The 27,662-nt window shown below is 40.8% G+C and overlaps 1 protein-coding gene and 1 long non-coding RNA gene across 2 annotated transcripts in view; one reads left to right on the top strand and one right to left on the bottom strand.

Annotated features, from left to right (window-relative positions):
- Window positions 1-27,662, top strand: part of LOC145437426 (uncharacterized) — a 134,546-nt gene that overhangs the window by 79,181 nt on the left and 27,703 nt on the right. The gene's annotated exons all lie outside the window — the stretch shown is intronic.
- LOC145437403 (uncharacterized) lies at window positions 7,852-8,882 on the bottom strand. Its single transcript, XM_080314616.1, has 2 exons — window positions 8,644-8,882; window positions 7,852-8,561 (listed from the first exon to the last, which is right to left on the bottom strand). The coding sequence occupies exons 1-2, from the start codon at window positions 8,771-8,773 to the stop codon at window positions 8,083-8,085; spliced, it is 609 nt and encodes a 202-aa protein (XP_080170742.1). The 5' UTR covers window positions 8,774-8,882; the 3' UTR covers window positions 7,852-8,082.

The following is a 27,662-nucleotide window of genomic DNA, read 5'->3' as shown; positions in this document are numbered from 1 at the left end:
TCTCAATCTATTGTTTACTTGATCCAACCTCACGATGAGGTAATGTCAATATTGCCAGTGCGGATATCCTCCTGCATAACACGTATAAAATTTATATGCCGTCTTCACAATAGGACTATCTCGTATACGATCATTGTACAAGACTTCGTGCGTCAAAACGATTTGTACCGAGTGAATTCCTGTTTACAACTGACAACAGTAATCTAACTTTACAGAATTTACGGTTGGTTGGAATTGAATTAGAAGATGTTAGTAATGTTCGCACCTGCAGAAAAGCGCCTATCGAAACATTAAGAAGTATCGACGATCACCATCAATAGCGAGTTGTTTCTCTGCGACGCGATTGCACTTCGAAGTTCGACGTGACCTCACCGTATGAAGCACATTGCTGCACCGGCGAGAGTTCACCGTCACTCTCGTTAGCCTCGTTTCTCTTGAGCTGAGGCATCATTTCTCCTCTACTGATTTCTGCGCCACACTAAAAAATACGAGGCTGATTTCTGGAGGTGGCGCAACCATGGAAAGAGTAACTTTTATATTCCAATCTAAAGAGGTACCGAAGTAGCTTCATATTATTACCGATGTTATCAAGAAGCCAGCGCGATTATTGCCTTTGGTCGAATGGAAAAACTGACGTAACTCCAGCACACACACCCGTGCGATTCGCCGGTGTGTACATCGCTGCAGGACACCATGATTTTATCAAAAAGGGGTCGCGAGCCATATATTGCTCTTTTGGGTGTAAATATGGCTATTTGACAAATGCTCAATTTTGTACTAAATTATCAATTTCGAATCAACATGTTCGTTAACTTTCATGACCACAGGACTAATTATTCTCGTAGTAACATAACATGTCTCCGAGAGGCCAAGACAGTGGGATATCCAGGATTAGGTGCTCGTACTACTCCCCCTTTGAGAACCCTCAAATTTAAGTTACGGTCACGCCGGCGAATAACACCTCTCGCTAGTTCGATCTATTTGGGAGTTACTATTGAAAATATTGAGCCAATATGGCTCTTCTATTGAAAAGGGTTCACGAACCCTGTTATATAGTATACTGATCAAGACTCCGTGCTTCAAGACGATTCCTACCCAGTGAATTCCCGTTAACAATTCCATAAGCCCAAAGTAATTGTCCGTGGAAAAACCGGCTAACAGTACTCCAGCTGTGGGTATATTACGGTTGAGTCGAAACCACGCTTCATACCAAGCATAAAACAATAGTCCATTCGTAATGTATTTCTTCACAGTGGCAACAACATGACTTAGCCTGAAGCCGACGGCGCAACTCTTTACACAGCTAGTTATCAAACTTCCTACTGGCAGAGCTGCATTCGAGGTTCCGATCGTTATTGGAGCCGCATTAGACCGGGAACCGTATCCTTCATACAGATGGAGGAATATGGACGCACAACAAATTATTATGGTGCCTTCATCTTCACCGAAAACAAAGGAAATGATGCAGATAGCAATTGCATACTTGTGTAATTAGTATATTCGCGGATTGACATATTTCAATAAATAGGTTTAATCTGTTGCGAAGGGGATCGTTCACCTTAGTTCGAGTTTAACAAACTATATGTGATCGCAGACTTTCAGTGCATTACCTTGCTGTCTATTTTTGAATGAACATCCACAAATGCAGAATTACCGTTGTTAAAGACTTAACATTCATTTCAAATTTCAATATTCCAAACGTCACAGATTTCGGGACCACCATAGCTATATCAGAACGGTGTGGGATATTTCAGCAAATCAGGCAGTAAAATTGTATAAGGGTAATGTCGGTGGCAGTTACAACATTACAGCAAGAATCATTACCAGTTTTGTTAATAGTTGGCTCGCAACAAACACACCGGTTCAAATATATGATCTCAGTCATTGATTCTAACAACTTTAGTTAACTAACAACAGAATGGAAGACCACGGTCTTGTCATGTCTAGTCGCGCAAATCATATCATACCATTCAACATCTATTTAAAGCTCGCAACTATGACCATACAAAAGGGTCATTTCAATAAGACTGTCGGTCACATGGTTGTTATCCTGCAACATAGGGTTGCGAGTAGGGATTGTGTTCACGTTCGCGTTCTATGTGTCAATCTTAGAAATATAGAGGTTCACGTTCACAAACGAGCCTTGGTAGGCTCTGCACTGTTAACCTTTTTCATATATGATAATTTTCCACGTCATTATAGCATATTTGTGAAATTCTTTGCATTCGAACTTAGGGCCACTCTATGCACAATGCACTGCACAGTGTTGACAGCATAACAAAATAAATAACTAAACGAGCATGCACCTTGTCAATCTCAGACATTTTACTTACTTTATTGCAAAAGTTTACTTGAAATATCCAGCTTTCCGTTTGTGAATATTTGGTGACACTCTACTGTGAGCTTGACCTGCCATCTGGGGTAATGGGGTAATGTCGGTAGCAATTATAGACACCCGATTCATATTCTGCTCTTTTTCAATGTAGCAATAGTGAGACGCGCAATACATTGTCCGGTCTGGCATAGATCGCATATAGACCGTCGTCGCTAAGTACAAAACTGTACATTAATATATCACTTCATTGAAATTTAGAGATGGAATAAGCAATATGACGTCACGTGACGTCATGAGGTTCACGTTCGCGTTCACACTGACTCTTTCAAAAAGGTTCGCTTTCACACAAACCTGAACCTTTCAGAGGTTCACACCTTTCTTAGTTGCTAGTTAATTGCGGAAAGAAGTGGAATCCTATAAGCTAAAGAATTACAACAATATGGACTTGAATATAGATAACTCCAAACTGACATTGTATGTCGTATGCGGGTCTTAACATGTTCGTGTGATTGCACTTTGAATACGAATAATAAGGGAGTTTCTCATTTTACCGAAAGCGCTATGAGGGAGCGAACAAGTTTGAACTGCATATGGAACTTGTACGCGCAACAGCCAATACAATTTCAATGTTGCACGTATAGATGTACTGATTACTTTGAAATACCCGGCAGATATCACGCATCACTTGTCATCAGACGTTTCGAAATAGATGTATACGCCATTCGACAACAGCCACTAGTGTTTTTGACGTTCAATGCAATCTAATTAAGGAGAACGGCGTATCGGTACAAAAAGAATTGCACAATCGCAATTGCACTTTACAGACCATAAACGGGGGGAGTTTCTCATGATAACGAATGTGTTTTGAAGGAGCAAGCATGTTCTAGAATCTAGATGTAGCTTGTTGGGGCAAGCAGTCGCCAATTCAATTGCAATGGTGCATGCATATATGAACTGATTACTCTGAACAGGGTTGGGTTGACTTCTATTATTTCAAAGGGAATACTGCAACTGCATTTCTTGAAATAAGTGGTCGTGTCTTGAAAATCCGCGCCTTCGATTTGACATGAACGAGTGCCAAAAATCGATTTCCACAAATATAGATGGTGCCGAATGTAATAATAACACGGAACGCTTCCGACGACACATTTGGGTACGATCGCAATAAATTGACAAACAAGCCTGGTCATTTTTATTTAGTAGCTTATCTTGAAGTTATTATGGAAAAATGGTTATGTATCACATGAAAAAATGGATTTTTGTAAACATTTTGAAGTCCCCGTCATTGACTTCACTCCTTCAATTTTTCTTTGTGACTATCCCCAATAAAACATGTTCAAATAGCAAAATGTTTGTATCAGTGGGCTGTTGGTTATTTAGCAATTAAAATGAGTGTGCACAGTAGGATAAATCGTCTCAGTCGACCATTCTGTCGGTGTCAGCTCTTGAGTTTCATTAGTAATGAAGCGACACTGCCTCGTGATTTTCCGAATTGAAAAAATACAAATTAGGTTATCAAATATTTTGAGGCTTCGCGGACCCCCTGAAAATGCTTCGCGGACACCCGGTTGAGAACCGCTGGTCTAGACGCCCGCCATCAATACCGCAATGTTTCATTTCGAAGTGAACTCATCGCTACAAGTAGATTGCCCATTGCCGAGCCCTCGATAATTCATAAGCGTCATTTCTCCTTAGCTGGGGAATCGTTCTTGCTATACTGATTGCGCTTCACTGAATAACACTTGGCTGATATCCGGAACCATGAAAAGAGTAACATTTATATTTCAGTATTCATTGCCACTATACATTTAGGACAATGCAGATTTTATCGGAATGTCAGCCCGATTATTGCTGTGAATTGCTCCTGGTCGAATTGACTATTGACGTAATGAAGCGGGCCGAGCCGTGCCAGTCGCATGGGTGGTCTACGTCGCTGCAGGACATTATGGTTGTATTGATACACAATGCTTCAAGGCGATTCCTACCCAGTAAATTCACGATTACAATTACAGCACCTCCTAATTATTAGTCGGTGGTAACCCCGAGGAAATAATATTCCAGCAATTGATATAATACGGTGAAGTGGGAACCACGTTTTTTGTCAACAATAAAAATAATTTTCCTTTCGTGATGTTTTGTATTTGGAGAGACACAAACATGACTTAACAAACTACATTCCTGAAGCCAACGGCCGAACTCTTTAGTCCGACTGTTGTAAGACTTTTCACTGTTATAGCGGCATTCGAAACCGCGATCTTGATTGGTGCCCGCATTAGAGTGTCAACCATAATGGAGGAATATGGACACAGCAAGAAATTAAACGGGTACCTCTATCCTCGCAGAATGCTAGAATATGACGCAGTTGGTATTTCATCCTAGTGCAATCAGTAAATACTCGAATACTAGATAGGTTCGTGCTGTTACCACATTCATCTTGTGATGATCTTAGTTTGAGTTTATTCAATTCAAATTCCAATATCCCTAGCGTCACAGATTTCGGAATAATCATAACTATAGCACAATGGTGTGCGATATCTCCGCAAATTAGATTGTAAAATTAACTGTATAATTGTAATGGATGTGGCAGTCAAAACCTTACAGCAAGAATCATTACATTCTTATAGTATCATGGCAGTTGTTCTGCCTATGGCAATTGTTCCGCCCATCCGACAAGATAGCGTAATCGTGGAGCGTCCGACTTCTTGATAGATAGGTAGTGGGTTCAATTCTGGCTGGGTCAGGCCAAAGACCTGATTAGTGACACTGGTATCCATGGATTCCCGATTTGGCGCTCAGCATTACCGGGATAACATGGAGGGGTGGTATACGTGACTTCGAAAGCATTATATGTCTATCTACACCTTGTGAAGCAGCATATTTGCATCATGTACTAATCGTATGCGTATGCCCAGCTTCAGTGGCGTAGCAGCCACTTGGTGGTTCTGGCTCTGCGCCAGGGGCGGCAGGCTCCAAGGCGGCGGCAGGCACCAAGGGGGCGGCAAAATGAGGCTGTACAGTGTACAGTACACAGCCGGCTAAAAGCAGCGTAATTGGTAGTGCTATGGCTGGCGCCCCGTGAGCTAAAATTTATTTAAACTGGTCTTAATCGGAAGCTAGTGTCGCGCTGATTCCGAATATGTTAACATGGCAATGGAACCACTCCAAAATAGCCATCAAGGGCGATTGTTCCTAACAACCGGAGCGCCGCAACACAACACAATCACCATTTGACCATGATAATGGAAATTATATCGAGCGATTATTTGGAAAAATACCGATTTTCAAATCAGCATTTAAATTGTATTTCCAGAATCAGGGCAACTATAGCTTTCGGTTAAGATCAGTATTGGTATATTTGAGCGCTCGGAGGGCCTGGCCAAGTATGAACATGACCATTGAACAATTATGCTGCTTTTAGCTGTCTCAGCAGTAGGCTTGTCTGGGTATTCAAGTGTGACAACTAAGTAGCCCATATATCCGCAGGTTAGTGATCTGCACTTTTGGTTGCGATTTGGTACAGCAGACCGAGATAGCTGTGACCGAGATAGCTATACCGAGATAGCTATGCTGACCGAAAACTTCGTCATATAGGCCTATACAAAATACATATAGGATTAATTGTTCATAGGCACTTAAATGACTGGCGTCGAATGTTCCTGTCTTGGCAATCGGAACCTCACAAAACAGATACCATCCCGCACGGAAAAATTATGAGCCAGTGAAAAATGACAATTTGAAATCGTGTGATCTTATAGTTTAGTACTTTTGGGAGATTCTATATTTTTATATAGCAGACAGGAAGTCGCGAAATAACATTAGGCCTACGTAACGAAGTCATACCAACGGATCCGCCCGTCCGGAGATGCTTAATTATTATTGACGGGTCCTACCTTTTCAAACACACCTCACTCAGTTCTACCGGTAAATCAGATTAAGTAAGCAGATAGAACACAAAAATTGATAGCAATATATATGCAATTCCTCGTCATATTGACCGGTTCAATCATGAATTATATAAATAGGCGAGTAAAGCTGACTCATAGGAACGGACACACAATGTAGACTAAAAGTAGCGATAAACAGCGAATAGCGTGAGGGGGTCTGGGGGGCGAAGCCACCAGAAGTTCGGTTTATCACGCTATGGGGGGGGGGGCAAGACAAACGTTTTGGGGGCCTGACGATGTGCTGTTACGGCCCTGGGTCTACTTCCGGCGGCATTTTAAGCGAAAGCCAGGGGCGGCAGCACATGCTGCTACACCAGTGCCCAGATTGTGAATGTGTATGTATATATATTATGTCGATGTACTGCCGCAAAAACATCCAGGTCAAAAATATACATCGTCCTATTTATATCGCGTGCTATTTATATTATGTCCTATTTATGTCACATGCATTGCGCCTATACATTGTTCTTGGAGAGAGAAACATTGGTTCTCTTGCTCACCGTTTTCGGTGACCCGCGACCGCGACGTTAGTACACATTCTCCACATATGGTCCGAGTTGCTGTGATTCGTGGGCACGCAATATACCCACTCGTTCAATTATATGATCTCAGTCATTGATTCCAGCAACTTAACTTATTACCAGAAAGCAAAATAGCCTTATTGTCATGTTCAGTTGCGCAAATCATATCATACCATTCAACGGCCAATTAAAGCTCGTAAATATGACTATAGAAAAGGATCATAGCAATAAGATTGCCATCCACATGGCTGCTATCCTGTACTACAGTTAGCACTAGTTAATGGTGGAAGGACATGAAATCACATCCGACAGTGAATTCTAAAGCAGAAAGACAATATGGATTTGAACTTTTTCCATGCGAATCTACTTATATATGATGTCGGTCTTTACACGTTTATTGTAATTGAACTTTGCAGAAGAATAATATGGAGAGGTTCCCAAATTACCGAAAGCGTGATGAAGCGAACAAGTCTGAATTACATGTCGAACCTGTTCTCACAGTAGCCAATTCAATTTGAAAGTTGCATGCATAGGCTAATGCACTGATTGTTTTACAATGCTCCGTATACATGATACATGACTCAACATTAATCACCAGCAGTTGGCTCAATGCAATACGTTTCAAGTACTATATGACGGGTTAGTGTTGAAGACAGCTTTAATAGCTTGAGATTCGGCTTCGCCGATGGCTGCGAAGCATAATCCTAACAGTGGTGTCCCTAAAATCCACCTATAACTGATATCAACGACATGAATTACTACTTCTTTCATATAAATTTGCTTTCCTTCATTTTGATTATGGTTGTATCCGTCTGGATCTTGTTTCTATGCTCGAAAATATCGGAAATCGAAATTGTGTCGTTTCTGAATATTTCTTGTACAAGTGTATATACCATCTCTTTATATCTGCTATTCCCTACGTCCAATCCTCTATATCTGCTATCGGTAAACTGATAACTATAATCTATCGAAACTACGAAGTCAGTAATAAGATCTCCACATTTTCAAAGTCCTCTTATATATCTTTGATGTCCACAAGCACTCGTGCTCGTACATACGTAAATATAATTTATTGTATAAAATAGATGAGCAAAAATGTAAAGCACTGTATCAGTTTGCATAGCTCGATTTTGATGGTAAAAAACATCAAGTAATAAAAAGTACTGTGCATTGCAAATATAGTTGTCTAAATATAGATATTGCGTATAAGTTATAAAATTATTAAATTTACAGTAATTACAGTGACGCGCGAATGAAACTTTACCAATAGAGTAAAAAATAGTCATAAAAGGTTTTCGTGTTTTAAAATCTTTGATATCGTTTGTAAATGGACCGATCGACCAATTTCCCGTAACCCGGCTTTTCGCAAATTTATAGCAGAATCAGCTAAACCGGATGTCCACCGGCGTACGGAGTCATGGAATAACATGAAATATACGCCGACTGACAAAACGAAGAGGACAACGCATCTCAGTTGATCTTCGACGTGCAATCGCACGAAAAAGCGCAAAAACTTCTCTTTCGAAATAAACTCCCACGTTTCGTTCTCCAGAGCTTTTGTTATGCTCGTGATCACATGATCTCGACAATTCGTGGTCCAAATTACGAACCGGGTCTCTTCGTCGCTTAAGATCGCTTTGATTTTCAGTGCCGCGTCGGTGATATTGGTCGTTTCCCAAACGAGCATTAACTGCAGATTCCTCGCCTTTTGCGCTGTAACATTCTCTATCGTGGTCACAGCTTTTGCGCCAAACAACGCAACTGCGAAGAATAAAGATTTGTCTTCTATCCTTCTGCTTATGATATGCGAAGTTTTGCCGTCCAGTAGCACGGCTACGCTCACATGTCTGAACGGTTCCGCCGATTCTTTCGACACCGCGATTCCCACGTTGCCGGCGACGCTTAGTTTTTCGAATATATCTGCGACGACTACTGTCTCCGGCTCCGTATACTTGAATGATAATACGATCCATATCAGTACTGCAACCTTGACTCTGTCCAGAGATAAGTGCATGCTTGCTTCCATTATGATATTTAGGATGCTTTTAAGCTTAATGTCAACTTTGGGCTGCGCGGCTCTCATATATACCGTTTCAAGGTATTCATGACGCCGGGTTTACACATGGTGTTTCCCCTCGTAGGGTTCTCTCGAAATTCGTTTCGTGTTTTGCCCAATTGAAAAGATCAGATAGGTTAAGTTGGAAATTCCAAGACGGCCGCGGCATTGCATTGTCCTATGTCGGTAATGTTTACTTGGTATACCAGGATAACACCGCCGGTGCCAATTATTGGGATTTCGACAGCGGTTTTAAAAAAGATCCTACAAGTGTTTGCACCTTATCTGCAATTATACGAGTTATTCATGGTATGTTGATTTGAACATTTATCGCTGGCTTTGCTGCCTTAACATATATATGCCGGATTTGAGATTGGAATATAATCTTAAATATCTAATCCAAAAAACTTTTCGTATGATGTTCAAATCAAAGTACATTGCCGATAATGCGGAAAGCTTATCGAAAATCGCTTGATATTGGCAGATTCCTTGATATTCCCACGCTAAATCCTAATTCAGTTGGAAAAATGATAAATTCAACCCGCTCTCAATCACATCAGAATTTGCATACTATTTTTCTTTGCAAATCTAAATCGATGCTCATCTTTTGTCGATGGTCACGATCCTAGTCGGTATGCTCACGAAAAAGCAAAGTCAGCGTTTTCCATCACGTACCTGAACGAATACGGCATAGTTTTTACCAATACACTGCGTCGATACGTTGCGTCAAGCGTACGATGTCAAAAATACCAGGAGGCTTCAGTTGGTTTGATATAAGATGTGGTAATACATGCATATCAAAAAAATCTCTTCACTTCTCTGTAGTACCACATTCACCAATGAATTGTTGGAAGCTCACCCAGAATGATTATATTATTCCCCACAACAGTGGAACTAAAATCCCAATCGCACAGTGGATGCGTGGATGTGATCATCGTGTTTCGCGATGCGAATGGAGCAGGGGACTATCATAAATACACAGGAGTTTCAGCCTATGATCTACAAAGGCCGTAGCTGCTGCACCCATACTCCCGATTGCGGGACGTCGACGGGTCCAAGGTTATTTCGTTGGTCGTTTGTTGGAGGATATTTATTCGACTTGAAAATTGTCGTCGCGCCATGCGCAATTGAATGGGCCGGAAGGTCTACATTTAAATATCAGCAGTAAATTAAGAGAAAAATGCGCATATTTTAGAGAAATAGGCATATCGGCGCAGTCGATTACAAAGCGTTGAACAGGATTATGACTCAAGAGTAGGGCTGGGCAAAATCGAGAATCTGAGTGATTTGATTCTGAATCACGTAATATGCTTCGAGTCGAGTCGAGTAATCGAGTATCACTCATTACGACGTCATAGCTGAATTAATATGTCAAAGTTCTAATATGTAGCCTACCTTTTGTGCGACTGCAAAGAATATAATGCCTGTTATCCATCACATTAAAGATATTTGGTATTTTTTGGTCCGTACCGATTTCGTTGCACTTGGTGAAAATGTTGTGGGATGCTCGTGACTTCCGAAGTGTGCTATTTCTAGTAACGTTCGCAGCTTTGTAGCATATGCTTCGTATGGTACGATACGGCCAATCAAGGTTTCAAGCAATGTTACCTCTAATTTTCACGAGTCTGCGCGTACTCACCAACTGACTTCGCGGTCCCTTGGACAACAGTGCGACTAAAAACGACTCAAAAAAGGTCATCACTTTGACTGGATTGCCGAATTACCCACTTTTCTCGGTAATTTTGTGGTGTCGACTAAAAAAAAGAAGAAACAAGATTACACGTCGGCTTTCTTGTGCGCAGCTTAGATTTTCTGTGCGCAGAGACCGTGTCCGCACTGTGCAATTGCTCACTCGCGCATCTTAGATGGAACAGTGGTTTCAAGGCTTCAACAGTGAAAATTATAATCGAAACTATAATTCTCGTTGATAAATTAACTTTCAGTGGCGATGAGTATATAATTTCAGTACTCGAAAAAAATCGTCTTTTACGACCCGACTCCAATCATTAAAATTAATACTCGATTCAGATTCGAGTACTCGAATCATTGTGCCCAGCCCTACTTAAGAGCTGGGCCGCCTCACATTTTCAAACCGGAAAATGGGCCACGGCCAAGAAAAAGCTGAGAACCCCTGGCTTAATATCTCGAGATTAGGCCACGTCGGTGGTTGCGAAGCATAATCCTAACAGTGGTGTCCCTAAAATCCACCTAACTGATATCAACGACGTGAAATACTACTAATGAAATTATCAGACTCTTTAGACTTCGCGTGAAAGGCCATAGTAGCCTAACGCCACATATTACAATAACAACAACAACAACAACAACAAATCCCCCATATCTGATATCGGTATACTGATAACTATAATCCATCACGACTACGAAGTCAGCAATACTATCCCCATATTTCTAAAGTCCTCTGATATGTCGTCGATATCGCCACAAGCATTCGTGCTTCACAAATATGTAAATATAATTTATTGTATAAAATAGATGCACAAAAAGTAAACCACTGTATCAGTCTGCATAGCTCGATTTTGAGGGTGAACAAAAACGAGTAATATAAAGTACGGCGCAATGCAAATAGCTGTCGAAATATAAATATTGCAGGTATGGTATAAAATTTTAAAAGTTACAGTAATCACAGTGACGTGCGAATGAGATTTTAGCAATAGAGTAAAAATGATTCATAAAAGCTTTTCATGTTTCGGAATCTTTGAAATCGTTTTTAAATGACGGGTCGAACAAATTCCCGTATCCCGGCCTTTCGCAGAATCATCGCAGAATCGGCTAAACCGGGTGTCCACCGGCGTATTGACTCGTGGAATAACCAGAAATATACACAGACTGACAAAACGAAGAGGACAACGCATCTCAGCTGATCTTCGACGTGCAATCGCACGAAAAAGTGCTGAAACTTCTCTTTCGGAATGAACTCCCACGTCTTGTTCTCCAGAGCTTTCGTTAAGCTCGTGATCACATGATCTCGACAATTCGTGGTCCAAATTACGAACCGGGTCGCTTCGTCGTTTAAGATCGTTTTGATTTTCGTCCCCGCATCGGTGATATTGGTCGTTTCTCAAACGAGCATTAGCTGCAGATGCATGGCCTTTTGTGCTATGACTCTCTCTATCGTGGTCACAGCTTTAGAACCAAACAACGCAACCGCGAAGAATAACGACTTGTCTTCTATCCTTCTGCTTATGATATGCGAAATTTTGCCGTCCAGTAGCACGGCTACGCTCACATGTCTGAACGGTTCCGCTGATTCTTTCGACACCGCAATTCCCACGTTGCCGGCGACGCTTAGTTTTTCGAATATATCTGCGGCGACATCTGTCTCAGGCTCGGTATATTTGAATGATAATACGATCCACAGCAGTACTGCAGCCTTAACTTTTTCCAGAGATAATTGCATGCTTGCTTCTATTATGATCCTTGAGGTGCTGTTAAGCTTACTGTCAGAATTATCCAATGACCGCTGTCATATATATACCTATTCATTTCACCGGGTGTTTCACCGGTGCCGGCTGAATAGCGTGACGTGATCGTGCAAAATTCGTTTCGTTTGTTTTTTCCACTTGAATGGTGGGAAATTCCGACGCATCGTATCGTCCTCTGTCGATAATTCTGGGTTCGGGTGTAACACCGTTTCCGCCAATTATTGGAATTTGGACAGCGGATGTAAAATAAATTCTTCAATAGTGCGAGTTATTTTGCGCTAAACATTTCTTTCTAACCTTGTTTCCTGATAGAAATTGTGATGTATATTTCCGATTTGAGATTCGAATTTCCTATGATGTTCAAATCAAAAGTCGATATTGCCGATAATATCGGAAGCAATGTTCCCTCTAATTTTTTACGAGCCTGCGTACACTCACCAACTCACTGCGCAGACCCTTGGTCAACAGTGCGTAACGACTAAAAAAATGGTCATCACTTCGGAATTTTCGTGCGCAAAGTGGATTTTCTGTGCGCAGAGACCGTCTCAGCACTGCGCATTTGCGCAGGTGCGCAGCTTAGAGGGAACATTGATCGGAAGGCTTTTGAAAATCCCTTGAGATTGGTGAATTCCTGGATACTCCAACGCCAAATCTTGATCTAGTTGGACAAAATCATAAAACCAATTAGCCCCCAAACCTACGAACATTTTCGATCTGCTTCGATCCAAAACGGTGCTCATCTCTTGTTTATAGCAACGGTCTTCAACCACATACCTAAACGTATACGTTATAATTTTCACAATACAATATCACTACGGTGTTTCAAGCGTTCGGTGCCAAGGATAAGCTTTGCGAACTTTTTACCACTTCTTCAAAAAAATTGCGCGAATCTTTTGTCAAGCGCGATGGTTGTAATACTATCTAAATCATAATATTGCATGTTTCCTCCCTGTCCTATCTTCGGGACGATATTAGAAATTATGTAATAATAGAACGTGCAAGCCCAATAGAAGCTACTGCGCCGGGTTCCACATGGTATTTCTCCTGGTGACCACCCGCTACAACGACTCTCACGAAAGCCAGGGTTTTTGCCGTGCAGCTTTCCGCCGTACGGTTTTATGTCGGTTGTACCGTTATCAATATTCACACATGCAGGTTCCGTTCGTGGAGGCTGTCGGTACGGCTATCGCACGGTCGATTTCTTCGCTTTTTTGCTGTCGTACGGAAAATTGGTTCAAGCGAATATTCCGTGGCGGCCGAGAGCTTTGTAGAAAGAATGCTCTTATGTATTTAGCAGCTTGGTGAGATGGATGTATCGAATAATCGTCGAAGAAGAAGACTTACGTGTTGTATTTTTGGATCATAATGGTCGTACGAAGAAATATGGTAATATAGGAAGGTGAGTTTAGTGTTTACTGGTGGGATGTGTAGTACGCACCAGTCGACATACCGCTACATTACTGTCATGCAATAATATGCCGTAATGAGTTTGTTCAGATTTGGTAAATTTTCATGAAATTTCGGTCACAGCCCCCAAGAAGTTTGGTGCATCACCTTATGGGGGGGGGGGGGGGGGGCTTAAGACCAACAGTTATTTTTTGGGGGTGGCAGGCGGGCGGGATGATGAAGGACTGTTTCAGTCCCGCACGAATGTTCCGCGGAACACGTAATGAGAACCACTGCGGAACAGTAATGTCCCATATTGCGTTGTATCTCGCTGTTGGAGGATTCTGGATTCCAATGTTTAATTGTACGTTCCCGCAGGAGTGCGCTTGAGGACACAAATCCCAAAACCCTGCGTTGCTATGTCATCGTGTTCTAGATACGTGACAAATAGGATTACTCGTGGCTGCATGGCGTCGTATTCCACTAAATAGGCAAGTCTATTCTGTAGACTATTTTACCATCAAATGAAGGCCATAAGCACAAAAGGACACATTCAGTGCGATTTCCACAAACCTTAGAAACGTCGGTAAGCAGCTTGGGGAAACTTGAAAGGCAACGAAGTTCTGTTGTTTAAAAACTGTAAAAGGGTTTTGCGGCAGCATAGTTAGTATAAGGTTACCATATCTTTGCAACACAGATTCCGCACGCACTTTAGCGCCCACTAGGGGATTCCAAAATATGGCATGAGCAGACGCCAAATCAAATATCACGAGATTGCACCACTACAAAGTTTACGTGATAAAGCCTCCGAAACACTCGATACGCCCGGCCGCGTATTGTGACAATACGAGTATACGTCAAGAAGACGTAGTACAAACAATACCACAATGACGACAGGTGCTGTTCTGTGGTTCCTAATATATAACGGGAAATCAATCAAAAGCCCGAGATATTTCGGATATTGAAATGAACTTTCGTTTGTTTCTATTAATAATTATAATTATGCCAATGGCAATACACCTACGATTTTATATTCGGTAAATACAATGCGGACAACGGTGTATATTGATTAGCCAACCGTTACAAACCGTTTCAAGCGCAGTTTTGTAAGATTCAGAATCATTCGGAAATAGTTCGTTGGCCAGTATCTTTACATACTTTGTACCTTCGGGAGCATATGGAGCGACATGATGTGATCAGGGTCGGGCACAACGATTGAAGTACACGAATCCAAGTCGAATATGATCGAGCGATGATCGAAATTATTCCAATAATTATTTGAAGACCGAAAGTCATCCATTTGGTCGACTGCTGAAATAGTCAACACGAATGATGCATTTTAGTCGGAAGGGGGTTGATTTGCTCATTGCTTCGATCATCACATCAATCGATATGTTGCACATGATTTAAACCAGGGGACGGAAAACTTTCGTATGCAGCGTCCAAAAATATCAAAGAATTGTAAAATATTACTAACTGGCGTGCCAAACATTTTAAATTTTGTAATGTGTTGCGTTGCAAGCAGGGAATCACACCAACCATTTATCTACAGCTGGCAACGGCATCGGTTACGTCATCGATTCTTACAGTATTTGTGTATTATGGAGATGGCCAATGACTTTCCGTTTAACACCGAGTACTCACAGCAACCTCTTCGATATTTCCATTAGGGTGGTTACCAGGTTGATACGGTGTATGCTGAGGCCAGCCACAAGGTGAGGACAATAAGCAGTTCTAAAGAGAATGGTACTGCACTACTCAAACAATTCCGACATTTATACGATATTTACTGAAAAACATTGGAAAAACACAAGCGTACAAGGTTATATTCTGGGCATGAGAAAGAGGCGCTCAAAATCCCGGATGTATACGTTGTCAAAAATAAAATAGTTAGGTGATAACTGATAACTTCACAGAACCTAATTTTTGCCTGCGTAAAATGGTGATGAAAGTATTATGGAGAGCAATTAAATTGAAAACTGACAAGTCGATAGCTGTCGTATTCATCCGAATGAGGACGTGCGCCAACGTACAGCAGTTGCCGTTGACTATGTCACTGTAAGTAGGCCTACGGTACAGCGCCGGTATCATCGCAGAGGCGAGCAGACATGAAAAGGAAATGGAAATGAATGTTGGAATGTGTACCTAGGCCGACTGAAAAGTCATTGGAAGACATCGACTCGACGCCAAACTCTTTCACGCCTATATTGAGCCTATTGTCCAATTGTATTTACTGTAGGTCTAGGAAATTACAAGCTATCAAGCGAATATATGTCATGTGTACGTATGTGGAAATATATTTAGGACATTAACGTGTTACCTCAAAAAGATTCATGAATACATCTGCAATGTTTTCAGGTTTTAAAATTAGCATTGCGTTATCACCGGATGCAACCCCTTTTTATTTTAACCTATACACTCTTATTTCCGTTACACATACGATTGTACATGGTTTTTATTGTGTTCTCAATCTATTGTTCACTTGATTTAAACTGTCGATGAGGTAATGTCAATATAGCCAGCGCGGATATATACTCCTGCATAGCATGTATAAATTTTATAAGCCGTCTTCACAATAGGAATATCTCGTATACGATAGTTGTACAAGGCTTCGTGCGTCAAACCGGTTTCTACCGAGTAAATTCCCATTTACAACTTTGGAATGCTGACAAAACAGTATTCCAACATTATAGATATTACGGACTGAATTGAAGTACAAAATGTTAGCATTGTTAGCACCTGAAATAAAGTCCCTATAGATACAATAAGAAGTATGTATAATCGCCATCATCAGTTTCTTCTGAGCTGAGGCATAATTTTCCCTCGACTGATCATATTTGTGGTCAATAGTAAGAGATGATTTCCAATTTCACAGACGCAAGTCACGGAAACAAAACCACTTCTGTCGATTTTTGAAGTGTTGCATTGCTACTTTAGTGCATGGGTAACCCATATTATTCATATATTATCCTTTTTATTAGCGTTTTCTTACGTCCGATAAAAAATTATTGTGATTATTACAAAGCAGTTAGAGAAATTGACATTTTATCAAAATTTGGGACACTTCAGAAAAAACTATGGTATTTTGGTGATTAGTTTTGAATATTAAAAGACAATACATGAAAAATTTTAGCCATATCGCGATCTCGGTCTCGATTGGAGCCGCATTAGAGTGACAACCATATCATTCATACCGATGGACGAATGTGGACGCAGCAACAAAATATAATGAAAACAAATGAAGTTATTCCGGTAATAATTGTATACTTGTGTAATCAGTTTATTCAGGAAGTTATAAATTTCAATAGATGGGTTTATTCTGCTGCCATTGTGATATTGCGATCACCTTAGTTCGAGTCTAAAAAATATTTGTGATCGTGGACTTCCGATACACGACGTTGTCGTCTCTTTTTAAATGAATAATCCACAAATGCAGAATAACTGTTGTTAAAGTCATTTCATTTCATAATTCAGTATTCCAGCCTTTACAGACTTCGGGGACTTCATAGCTATAGCACAGCAGTGTCGGATATCCCAGAAAATTAGGTAATAAAATTGATTGGATAATGGTAACGGCGGTGACAGTTACTACCTTACAACAAGAATCCTTACATTCGAATAGTATCCTTGCAATTGCTCCCTCCGTGAATTACATGGGGTCTGCATTATTCGATGAGAGAGAAATACTGGCTCTGCGTATAGTTGGCTCGCAACAGACACATTAGTTCAAATATATGATCTCAGTCATTGATTCTATCAACTTCAGTTAACTAACAACAAAAAGGAAGATCACGGCCTTATCATGTTTAGTTGCGCAAATCATATCGTACCATTCAACGTCTATTTAAGGCTCGTAAGTATGACAATACAAAAGGGTCATATAAAAAGCCTCTCGGCCTCAAGGTTGCTATCCTGCAACATAGGGTTGCTGGTTAATAGCGGAAAGAAATGGAATCCTATCAAACTTTTTATCTAAAGAATTACGATAATATAGATTTGAATACAAAGAACTTTTGTATATATCCAAACTGGCATTGTATGTGGTGTGCGGGTCTTCAAATCTTTGTGATTGCAATTTATATGCGATTATTGACGAAGTTCGTCATTTTACCGAAAGCGCTACGAGGGAGCGGACCAGTTTGAACTACATATCAAACTTGTTCTTGCAACAGCTGATTCAATTTCAATGTTGCATGCATTTATGTACTGATTACTCAGACCAGGAATATCTACTTCTATAGGTATCCCTGCTCTGAAACATTCGGTAGATATCACGCATCACTTGTCATCAGACGTTTCATTGCAATACATTTAAAGGAGTATAGGACGTGTCAATGGTGAAAGACAGCGATACTCGCGTTTAATTTGGCTACGCTGGGGGTTACGAGGTATAACCTAAACAGTGATTTCTCTAAAATTCATTTGACCGAATCCACTCTGTAAAATGCTTGGTATTGATTGATGTATTATAATTGTATCCGTCTTGATCCATTTCCTATGCTCGCAGATATTGGAAATTTGATCTGTACCGCACATGACTCTTAGTACCTATATCAATATATCTACTATTTATTCTCATTTGCTCGTAATCACGGGCCCATGAACCCTCTGGTTCTACGAAACACCAAATCAGTGGGTACAAGATGCACTGTGGAATTAGGCCCATACCTTATCTAGAGCCTAATGTTATTTTGTAAACCAAAGGAAATGGGATTTTTTTTATTTCAATATAGGTACCATCAGAAGTTTTATTGAAAGCTCATGCGTTGCGAGCGCTAACGATAGTATAGGAGACACTTCTCTATATCTACCCTTGGTATTTTGAGAGCTGTAATCTGTGAATACTACAGTAACTCTGCCATACCAAGTCGACATTTCTGTTATAGATCTTCGAAATTGTCATGATTACTCGTGCTTCGTAAATATGTCATTATAGTTTATTGTAAAAAATAGGTTTACGCAAAGCAATATACTATTTTGCACGGATCGAAAAAAAAGTAAATAATATTAAGTAGGCCTACAGCTCATTGCAAATATATTTCCAAAGAGATATGAGGTAAAACTTACAAATTAATTTTTGACGGCGGTAGCAGTCACAGTGGTGCGTGGTTAGAATTTGAGCAATATATTAAAATAATTTTCTTAAAATATTTTCGTGTTTCAAAATCTTTAAATCGTTTTTAACAAGTTTTTAACAAGTTACTGCATTCCGGATTTTCGCAGTGTCGGTGAAATCGACTACCTGCTGGTGTATGCAGTCGTGGAATAACGAGAAATATACAAAGACTGAAAAAACAAAGAAGACAACGCATCTCAGCTGATCTTCGCCGTGCAATCGCACGAAAAAATGCAGAAATTTTTCTTCCGAAATAAACTGCAATGTTTCGTTCGCCAGAGATTTTGTCAAGCTCGTGATCACATGATCTCGACGATTCGTGGTCCAAATTACGAACCATGTCTCTTCGTCATTTAAGATTGTTTTGATTTTTTTGTCCCGCTTCGGTGATATTGTTCGTCTCCCAAATGAGCATCAACTACAGGTGCCTCGTCTTTTGAGCTGTAACTTTGTCCACCGTGGTCACGGCTTTAGAGCCGAATAACGCAACTGCGAAGTATGTGGACCTGTCTTCTATCCTTCTGCTCACGACATGCGAAATTTTCCCGTCCAGCAGCAAAGCTACGCTCACATGTCTGAAAAGTTCCGTCACGTCCTTCGAAACTGCGATTCCGACGTTACGAGCGAATATATCTGCAGCGCCTTCTGTGTCTGATGAGGAATACCTGAAGGATGACACGAGCCACATCAATACTGCAGCCATGACTCTGTCCAGAGAATATTCCAAGTTTCCTTTCTTTCCTAACTTCGAGATGATATTTCAGTATCAGTGGAACATGCATGCCTATCATACGCTACTAATACGCGGGGTTTACACATGATATTTCCCCTGACGACGCCTCGGTATGATGGCTCTCTCGAAGTCTATTCATTCAAGTACATTACTCGTTTCTAGGGCTGGGCACAATGATTCGAGTACTTGAATCTGAAAGGAAAGGACGTAGTTTATTTCTGTCCTTGATGTTTTTTGCGGCATATACACCGACTCATGATACACATACACACGATCTGTGCATATGCATACCATGAGTGCATGATGTGCATATGCCGCTGGACGAGGAAGTGCAGATATCGCCTTTGCGGCTTTCTAAGTCATGCACCACCCCTCCATGATATCACAGTAATGCATGAGCGCCAAGCAGGAAAGTCATGGATACCAGTGTTACTAATAAGGTCTTTGGTCTGACACGGCCGGGAATCGAACCCACGACCTATCGACCAAGAAGCCGGACGCTTAATCGTTACGCTATCTTGTCGGTTATCGAGTATTCATTTTAATGATTCGAGTTGAGTAGTAAGAAGAGATTTTTCGAGAACCGAAATTGTAGGCTCCACGCCACTGAAAGTTAATATATCAACGAGAATATAGTTTCGATACTAATTTTCACTGTGAAAGCTTGATTGGCTGTATCTTAGCATACGAAACATATAGTACAAGTTACGAACGTTACTGTTAATAGTACATTTCCGAAGTCATGATCATCCCACAACATTGTCACCAAGTGCAATGAAATCGGCATGGTCGAAAAAATACTAAAGTATCTTTAATGTGATGGATAACAGGCATTATATTCTTTGTGGTGGTTAGTATATTTGAACTTTGACATATTACATTCTGTTATTACGTCATAACGACTGATACTCGATTGCTCGACTCGAATCTGAGTGTATTACGTGATTCAGAATCGAATCACTCAGCTAATCGATTTTTCCCTTTCCTACTTATTTCTCGCCTGGATTTACCGGAAGACCCGGCACGGTGTCAGCATTAATTATACATAGCCATCGGTCGACAAGGTTGACTGAGTATGCCGAGGTATATTCGTCTGTACCCAATATTGAGATTTCGACAGCGGTTTTTAATAAGGCACTGGGCACCTCCATCGTCGATTTATGTTTTAGCTCAACAGAATAAAACGGAATTCCATAAGCCTTTCGGTTAAAATGCGAGCACTCACAACCGGTAGGATACTTTTGGTAAGGCGAATCACCAATTGTAGTGTACATGACATAGGCTACGGCGTGAGGAAAAGTATGGATGGGTAATAAGCATTGTACATAGAATAGGCTCTTATGGTCTAATGCAGTGGTCCTCAACCTTTTTGTCTTTGCGGACCCCTTTTGGACCGTCACGGACCTTCGCGGACCCCCTGAAGTTTCAGTTCAAATTTACTTCAATTATCGTGTAATCCTCACCTGTCTCGTGCAAATAACTGTAGGCTGTATAGTGATAAACAGCAACAAAATAACTTTTAAAAAAACACCATCATACTATATATGTGGAAATTGGGTTGACTTTTAATATTTCATAGAGAATTCTGCAAGTGCATTTCTTGAAATACGAGGTCGTGTGTTGAAAATCCGTACCTTCGATATGACATGAATGAAAGATAGGTAGTGGCGAATGTAATAACGCTGTATTGTAACGCTACCGACGACACATTTAGGCATGATTGCAACAAATATGGCACCAAAATTGCCAGCCAATTTTTTTGAATAAAATATAACGTTAACCTGGTCAATGGTCATTTCTATCTAGCAGCTCATCTTGAAGTTATATAGAAAAAATATTATGTATATCACAAGAGAAATCGAATTTCGTAAACATTTCGAAGTCACCGTGATTGACCTTGCTAATCCAACTTTTCATTTTTTCCACCATCCCCCCAAAAAACATCTCTAAACAGCAAAATATTAGTATCCGAAAGCTATATTGGCAATTTAACAATTGAAATGAGTCTGTACAGTAGAATATTTCATCTCGGACGGCCACTCTGTTGATGTGAGTTCTGGACTTTGAAGCGTAGCTGCTTCGTGATTTTCCTTATTGAAAAAAATAAAATTACGTTATCAACCATGTTATAAATTCATAGGCTTCGCAGACCCCCGGTTGAGAACCACTGGCCTAATATCATGCGTGAGCACTGAGCAGTTTGTAACGAAAAAGCTTAGTAATGTTTCTACCTCTATGTTGCACCAATATGCGATCGATATTAGCCGCGATGTAAAATTAGAGCAACATAATACTTGCTCTCATTGGTGGACCTACGATCGGGGGGCCCTGGGTGAGACTTCCAGGGGGCTCCTATAAGTATGCAATCGTAGCCTCAAACCCCCCTTTCCATTTAGTATTTTTAACAGAATGTTAGTGCGCCATTCGGGACGGAATTACGTTATGTGTGTATGACACTATAGCATGGCTCTTAAAGCAGGCTTACATGTTGAATTGCTCTAGCTCTTGGGCCTTTATCATACATTGTCAAATTATAAAGGAAGTGACCCCGTTAACTATAGCTCATGTCTTCATGTGGAAGATGTATGGCATGTGGCGTGGAATAATAGGTTAGCGATGCCACTGCTTCTGACTAAATATACTTTATACAAATCTGGAAAACTATCGGCTAACATTAGTAATATGCCGACACACCACGTCAAGGTATTAGCCAGGTGATAGATTAGGCAATATCTGTTATTGAATGGTTGCGTGGACAGACTAAATTAAAACCAAGTAGGCTTCCTCTGCCGCATGCAGGGACTTGATGATTATCGGGATATATGGGACTTCTCTAACAAATGCACAGATTTGATGATTGTACGGAATCATCTTTTTTGATTGTTACGCGGATTTCCACGTTTATTCGCTATAATCCTTGAAAATGCGCTTAAACCAAAGATGGGCCCCTCGACAAAGCGAGGCACTGGGCGACCGCCCACCTCGCACACCCCAAAAGCCATCACTATACAGCAGTGGTTCGTAACCTTCTCTAATAAACGGAACACATTACGCTAATCCGCGAGCTATCGCGGAAATCCCTGTGTTGCTATAGGATCGTGGTCTAAACTGGTAAAAAATGAGATAACTCGTGGCGACACGGTGTCGTATTACACTAAATAGGAAGGTCTATTCAGTGGACTATTTTGCCATCAAACGCATGTCTCAAGCACGGCCGAAAAGCCACAAATCTGAGAAACGTCAGTAGGTAGCAAATGTAAACTTAAGAGGCAACGAATTTCTGTTGTTAAAATTTTTAGAGGGGTTTCGCCGCAGTAGGGCTAGCAGGGGGATAACCAATAGACGCTTATTCGGAATCATTCAAGAGTCAACTGCTATCTATATATATATATATATTAAAGTGTCTTATAAAATATAAACTGTCATAACGATAGTAATTTCACGAGTTTCTTGAGAATATTTAGTTTCGCTATTTCGCAAAGCACGGTAATTCCGATCCTCGCTTCGTGTGTATTTATATAGTCCTTGAGCTGTTGATTAAAATGTATCCACCTGGAATGCGTTAAAATATGTAAGATGGTTTTCGCCGCAGTATAGCTTTTAGGGGGATAACCAATTCATGTTTATTACGAAATCATTGAAGAGTCGCCTGCTATGTATGTATACAATAAAATATTTTATAAATTTTATAGCATTGTCATAACGATTGAGAGTTCACGAGTTTCTTGAGAACATTTAGTTTCGCTATTAAGCAAAGCACCATATAATTCTTATCCATGCTTAGTATGTATTCATTTAGTCCTTGAGCTGTTGGTTAAAATGTATCCAAATGGAATGATGTGAAGATCGGTTGCCTATAGCCAATTGAGATATTCGGAAAATGACCTGTACACTCTACAAATAAGCGTGGTCTACTTATTCTTCCAAACATCATTTCACCGCGCTTCACTTGACGCTGCTTCGCGAGTGTATCTATTCTTGAAAGTGTTTTTGAAAAGCACAAGCGTAAATTATGTTCAGCGGAAAATCTGGCTAGACATTTATACTTAATCGTGCCATGCTTGCGAATCCTTGCTAACAAGTCAGAATTGTAAGTGGAGAGTTACAGCAAAAGCTTTTCTAAATGTATTTACACTGCCGGTTAGGACTTTAAAAGAGCAATTCATAAACTGCAGCCTGCTTATCGGTGTACATAACCAAACACTGAAGATTGAAATAATGCAAATCCATGCAGCCTTCACAATACGTAAATGACACTGGTTCTGGCTCTGGTATAACTAATCCGTGATATATAGGCGGGTACGTTATAACTCTCGTCACGGCGGTAGTATAGAGAAACATAAATTCACTACAGTTAATGAAGATCAGTCAAGTAAAGCTACACAGAAGGGGGTTCATACCTTAAATGATGTGCTTTTGTTAAGCAAAACGTGTTTCGCGCTTGTCACATAAACGTTGAAATCTCAGTAGCTGAATATTGTACAGGACCAGAATGGTCATGCTACTCTATAAATTATCTCTCGAACCCATGGGGGTACGCGTGTATCTCGGTTTGAAAACCCCTGCCGTATATTATTATCGAACACAGGTCACACGTGCGATAAGCCACACGCAGCGCGATTTCCAGAAACCTCAACAACGTCAGTAGCGGGTAGGCCAGGGGTGGGCAAACTACGGCCCGCGGCCCGCATGCGGCCCGCAACACCGTTCTGTGCGGCCCGCGAGAATCTAAAGAAACTTTTTGAAAATATTGATAAAATGCGTAGTAAAAATCAAATTAATGCAAGGACTTGACTAAACTTTTTCTTAGTATATTTCACCATGATAATTCTATGGCAGTGGTTTTCAAACTGGTGGGGGGGCTTGGGGGCGTGAAAGCATCAGAAGGGGCGCGAAGCTGAGATCAACTGAAAAATTTTTCGCGCTCCGCGCTATTTAGGCTACATTCAGTTCATAGTTATTGCTTTGTATTTAGTTTGAATTTCATATTTTGAAATGTCTCATCCACTCCACAGCAGTCGTTAGCTTCCATGCCATCAAACTATCCGTTAGGTTTGCTAGCATCCTGGTTGCGTTTTGTGAAATGACGATAAGGGGGGCGCGGAATCATTCACCATCATAAGGGGGGCCGTGTCTTAAAAAGTTTGAGAACCACTGTCCTAAGGCAGATACTGCCAATATTCTTTTTTATGTTAATTCCTGGCGCGACAGTCCGATCTCAAGGCCCATGCATTTTGAAAGGTTTCCACTGCTAAAGATTACAGAAATCCTAAACGAGATTGACATAATTTGGGTCACGAGTGTGATGTCAGATTGGCCACTCCAGTTTTAATTATGTCCGTGATGTGCTTATACAAAACGATTCACGCGTGTCTTAGGTAGATTCGTTCTCTGTATTCGTAGAATCGTGGTATTTATATTTCATCTACACATAGTAGAAACGTGTGTCCTGGAACTGAACCAAAAGTTGAATTAGTAAGTCTATGAACAGATCCCTGCACACAGATTTAAATTTCAATCCTGTTCCAAAAATCGGGACGACCGTCTTTCGTCTCTATAGTTTCGACGAATTGGTTATTGAGGTCAACCAACCTATATGAAATCTCGCCATTACGTTTCTGACGCGTGTACGATATCATCAAAGCAATGTTTGGTGTGTTTTAAATAAGCACATATATTATCTACATGTCCTCACTATATAATCAAATACCAATATCGCGTTAGTTTATACTTCCAATTTTATATAGTGCGGCCCGCGAATGGATTCAGATATTGAATGCGGCCCGCGAGTTCAAACGTTTGCCCACCCCTGGGGTAGGCACAAGAGAGGCGGTAAATTTATGTCTTTCCAAGTGGTGATTGGACACTAGAAGACGGTATTCGCCGCTGTAACTATTCGGGGGATAACCGTAACCAACACCTTTTCATGTTGGTATGATTGAAGAGTAAGCTCCTATGTGAGTTCATGCAACAAACTATATGTTATGAATTTCGCATATCGTCGCCGTAATGGTGCAAAGTTTAAGAGGTTCTTCAGAACCTTTAGCTGAATGACTTAACGATGCACCATAATTCAGATCGACCACACTTGCCACCGGCTATATTCTATTGAGAACGACAGCATCCATATATAATCCGCAAAGGCAAGGCGGCTTGGTGATGTCATGCCATATTTTTTTGGAATTTGTACCTATACCCGCTAAAATGACATTGGCAGCCATCCTTTCGACATTGTAGACTTCATACCAATTGTCTAATTGTATTTACTCCAAGTTTCGGCAAGTAAGCTATTATGAGAACCTATTGCATTATCACATATATGATTTATTATATTTACGTGTTGCTTTGAAATGATTCCTTGTCACATCATAGATATTTACATCTTTCAAAACTATAGCATCCCATTTTGAGCGGATGCAACTCCGTCATATTTGAAGCAGCACTATTATTTATGCTTCACATACGCTGATACAAGGCTGGAGGCCATCGTATCATCGAATCGATTGTTCATGTCATGACGAGGTAATCAATGTCAATGAAACCTGTGTGGATAAACTCCTGCAAAACATGTATAATTTTGATATGACTTCTTTACAATTGGAATATCTCGTATACCATAATAATTGTACAAGACTTCGTGCGTCAAAACGATTTCCAACGAGTAAATTTTCTTTTACAGCTTTGAAAAGGCTGACGCAAGAGTAGTCCAACTTTATAGATAATACGATTGGGTGGAAGTGTAATAAAAATGTTGAAATTATTTGCACCGGAACAGAAGCGTTTGTAGGAACAATAGGCATAGTATCGACACCCGCCATCAACGCAGCGCTGTTTCTCCGCGACGAGATTGCACTTTGAGGTTCGAAGTGACCTCATCGCAACAAGCGGATTGCTGATTGCCGCACCGTCGATAGTTGACTCTCACTCTTAGCGTCGTTTCTCCTGCGCTGAGGAATCGTTCCTGCTGCAGCAGAGAACCACGGGAGAAAAGTATTTATATTTCAGTATTCAGTACCACAGTACCTTTAGATCAGTGGTTCCCAAACAGGGTTAGGAATTCCCCAGTAGTGGGGAATTAAATGGTTTCTGGTGGGGAATAGACATGTTTGTTCAGAATTATCTACAGGACAGTCTTCATGTTCACGGAGACACATTGCGCATTGCGCAATTACCGCTACCAGTTAACTGCTCTGGAATGTATGTATCGAACATTATATTGCGCGGTCTTCACAAAACATCATTTTCAACTCTGGATGGCCAGTCATGGCGTCACCAACGCATCCAGCACGACTAGTTTGACGTGAGATAACGCTTTCGCGAAATTTTGAGCGTTACTGATCTGGTATCGGCTCCCAATAGGTTTTACGTTGCAGTTATAGGCGATTGTCTTGCGTACCGGCGTGGTTGTGTGTCTTGTGTAGTCAGCAAATAGCTGCTCTGTGATGACAAAAGTGTTGGGTAGTGGGGAACAGGACCGTGACCGTGGGGGGTGGCAAGCGCGAAGGGTCCAAATGATTTCATGAATTAACATAAATTAGAGGGTATTTTTTGGAAATTTATGTCACCTATTCAATTTTTTTGCGCCGGGCGTGCGATTTAATATTGCCTTATATTTTGATTATTAGGTATACTCATCCCCCACGAAAATACGTAGAATTTGCAGAAGTGGAGACTTCGGCGTTAGCTTTTACTGCACCAAGACATATGAAGTTATAGGCCATGCCTGTAACATGCGACTTCGAGAAGTGTGCCAGAACGATCAGCAGCGAGAAGAGCTTGCCCGAGAAGGAATGCCCTTGTGGTGACCGAAAACTTCGATATGTATACAATATCCATATATGTTTAATTGTCCATAGTCGGCTAAATGACTGGCGTCAAATGTTCCTGACCTGGCGATCTGAACCCCACAGGACAAATGCCATCCCGCAGGGGAAAGTATTTGCCAGTAAAACGATACCAGTTTAAAATCGTGTGTGCCTTTTAGTTTAAGCGATTTCCATATCTTTTGACATAGCAGATATAGGTCACGAAATAGCATCATGTAACATAGTCAATATATCAACGGGTCTGCCCGAATATGTTTTTTCATATTTAGGGGTCCTACCTTTTCCAACACACGTCACTCAGC

The sequence above is a fragment of the Botryllus schlosseri genome, chromosome 4 (assembly GCF_051294905.1).
Source record: "Botryllus schlosseri isolate E-star chromosome 4, Bs_hap1, whole genome shotgun sequence".
Lineage (NCBI taxonomy): Eukaryota > Metazoa > Chordata > Ascidiacea > Stolidobranchia > Styelidae > Botryllus > Botryllus schlosseri.
Note: the sequence above shows the minus strand (reverse complement) of the source record. Positions and strands in the feature narration are given on the sequence as shown.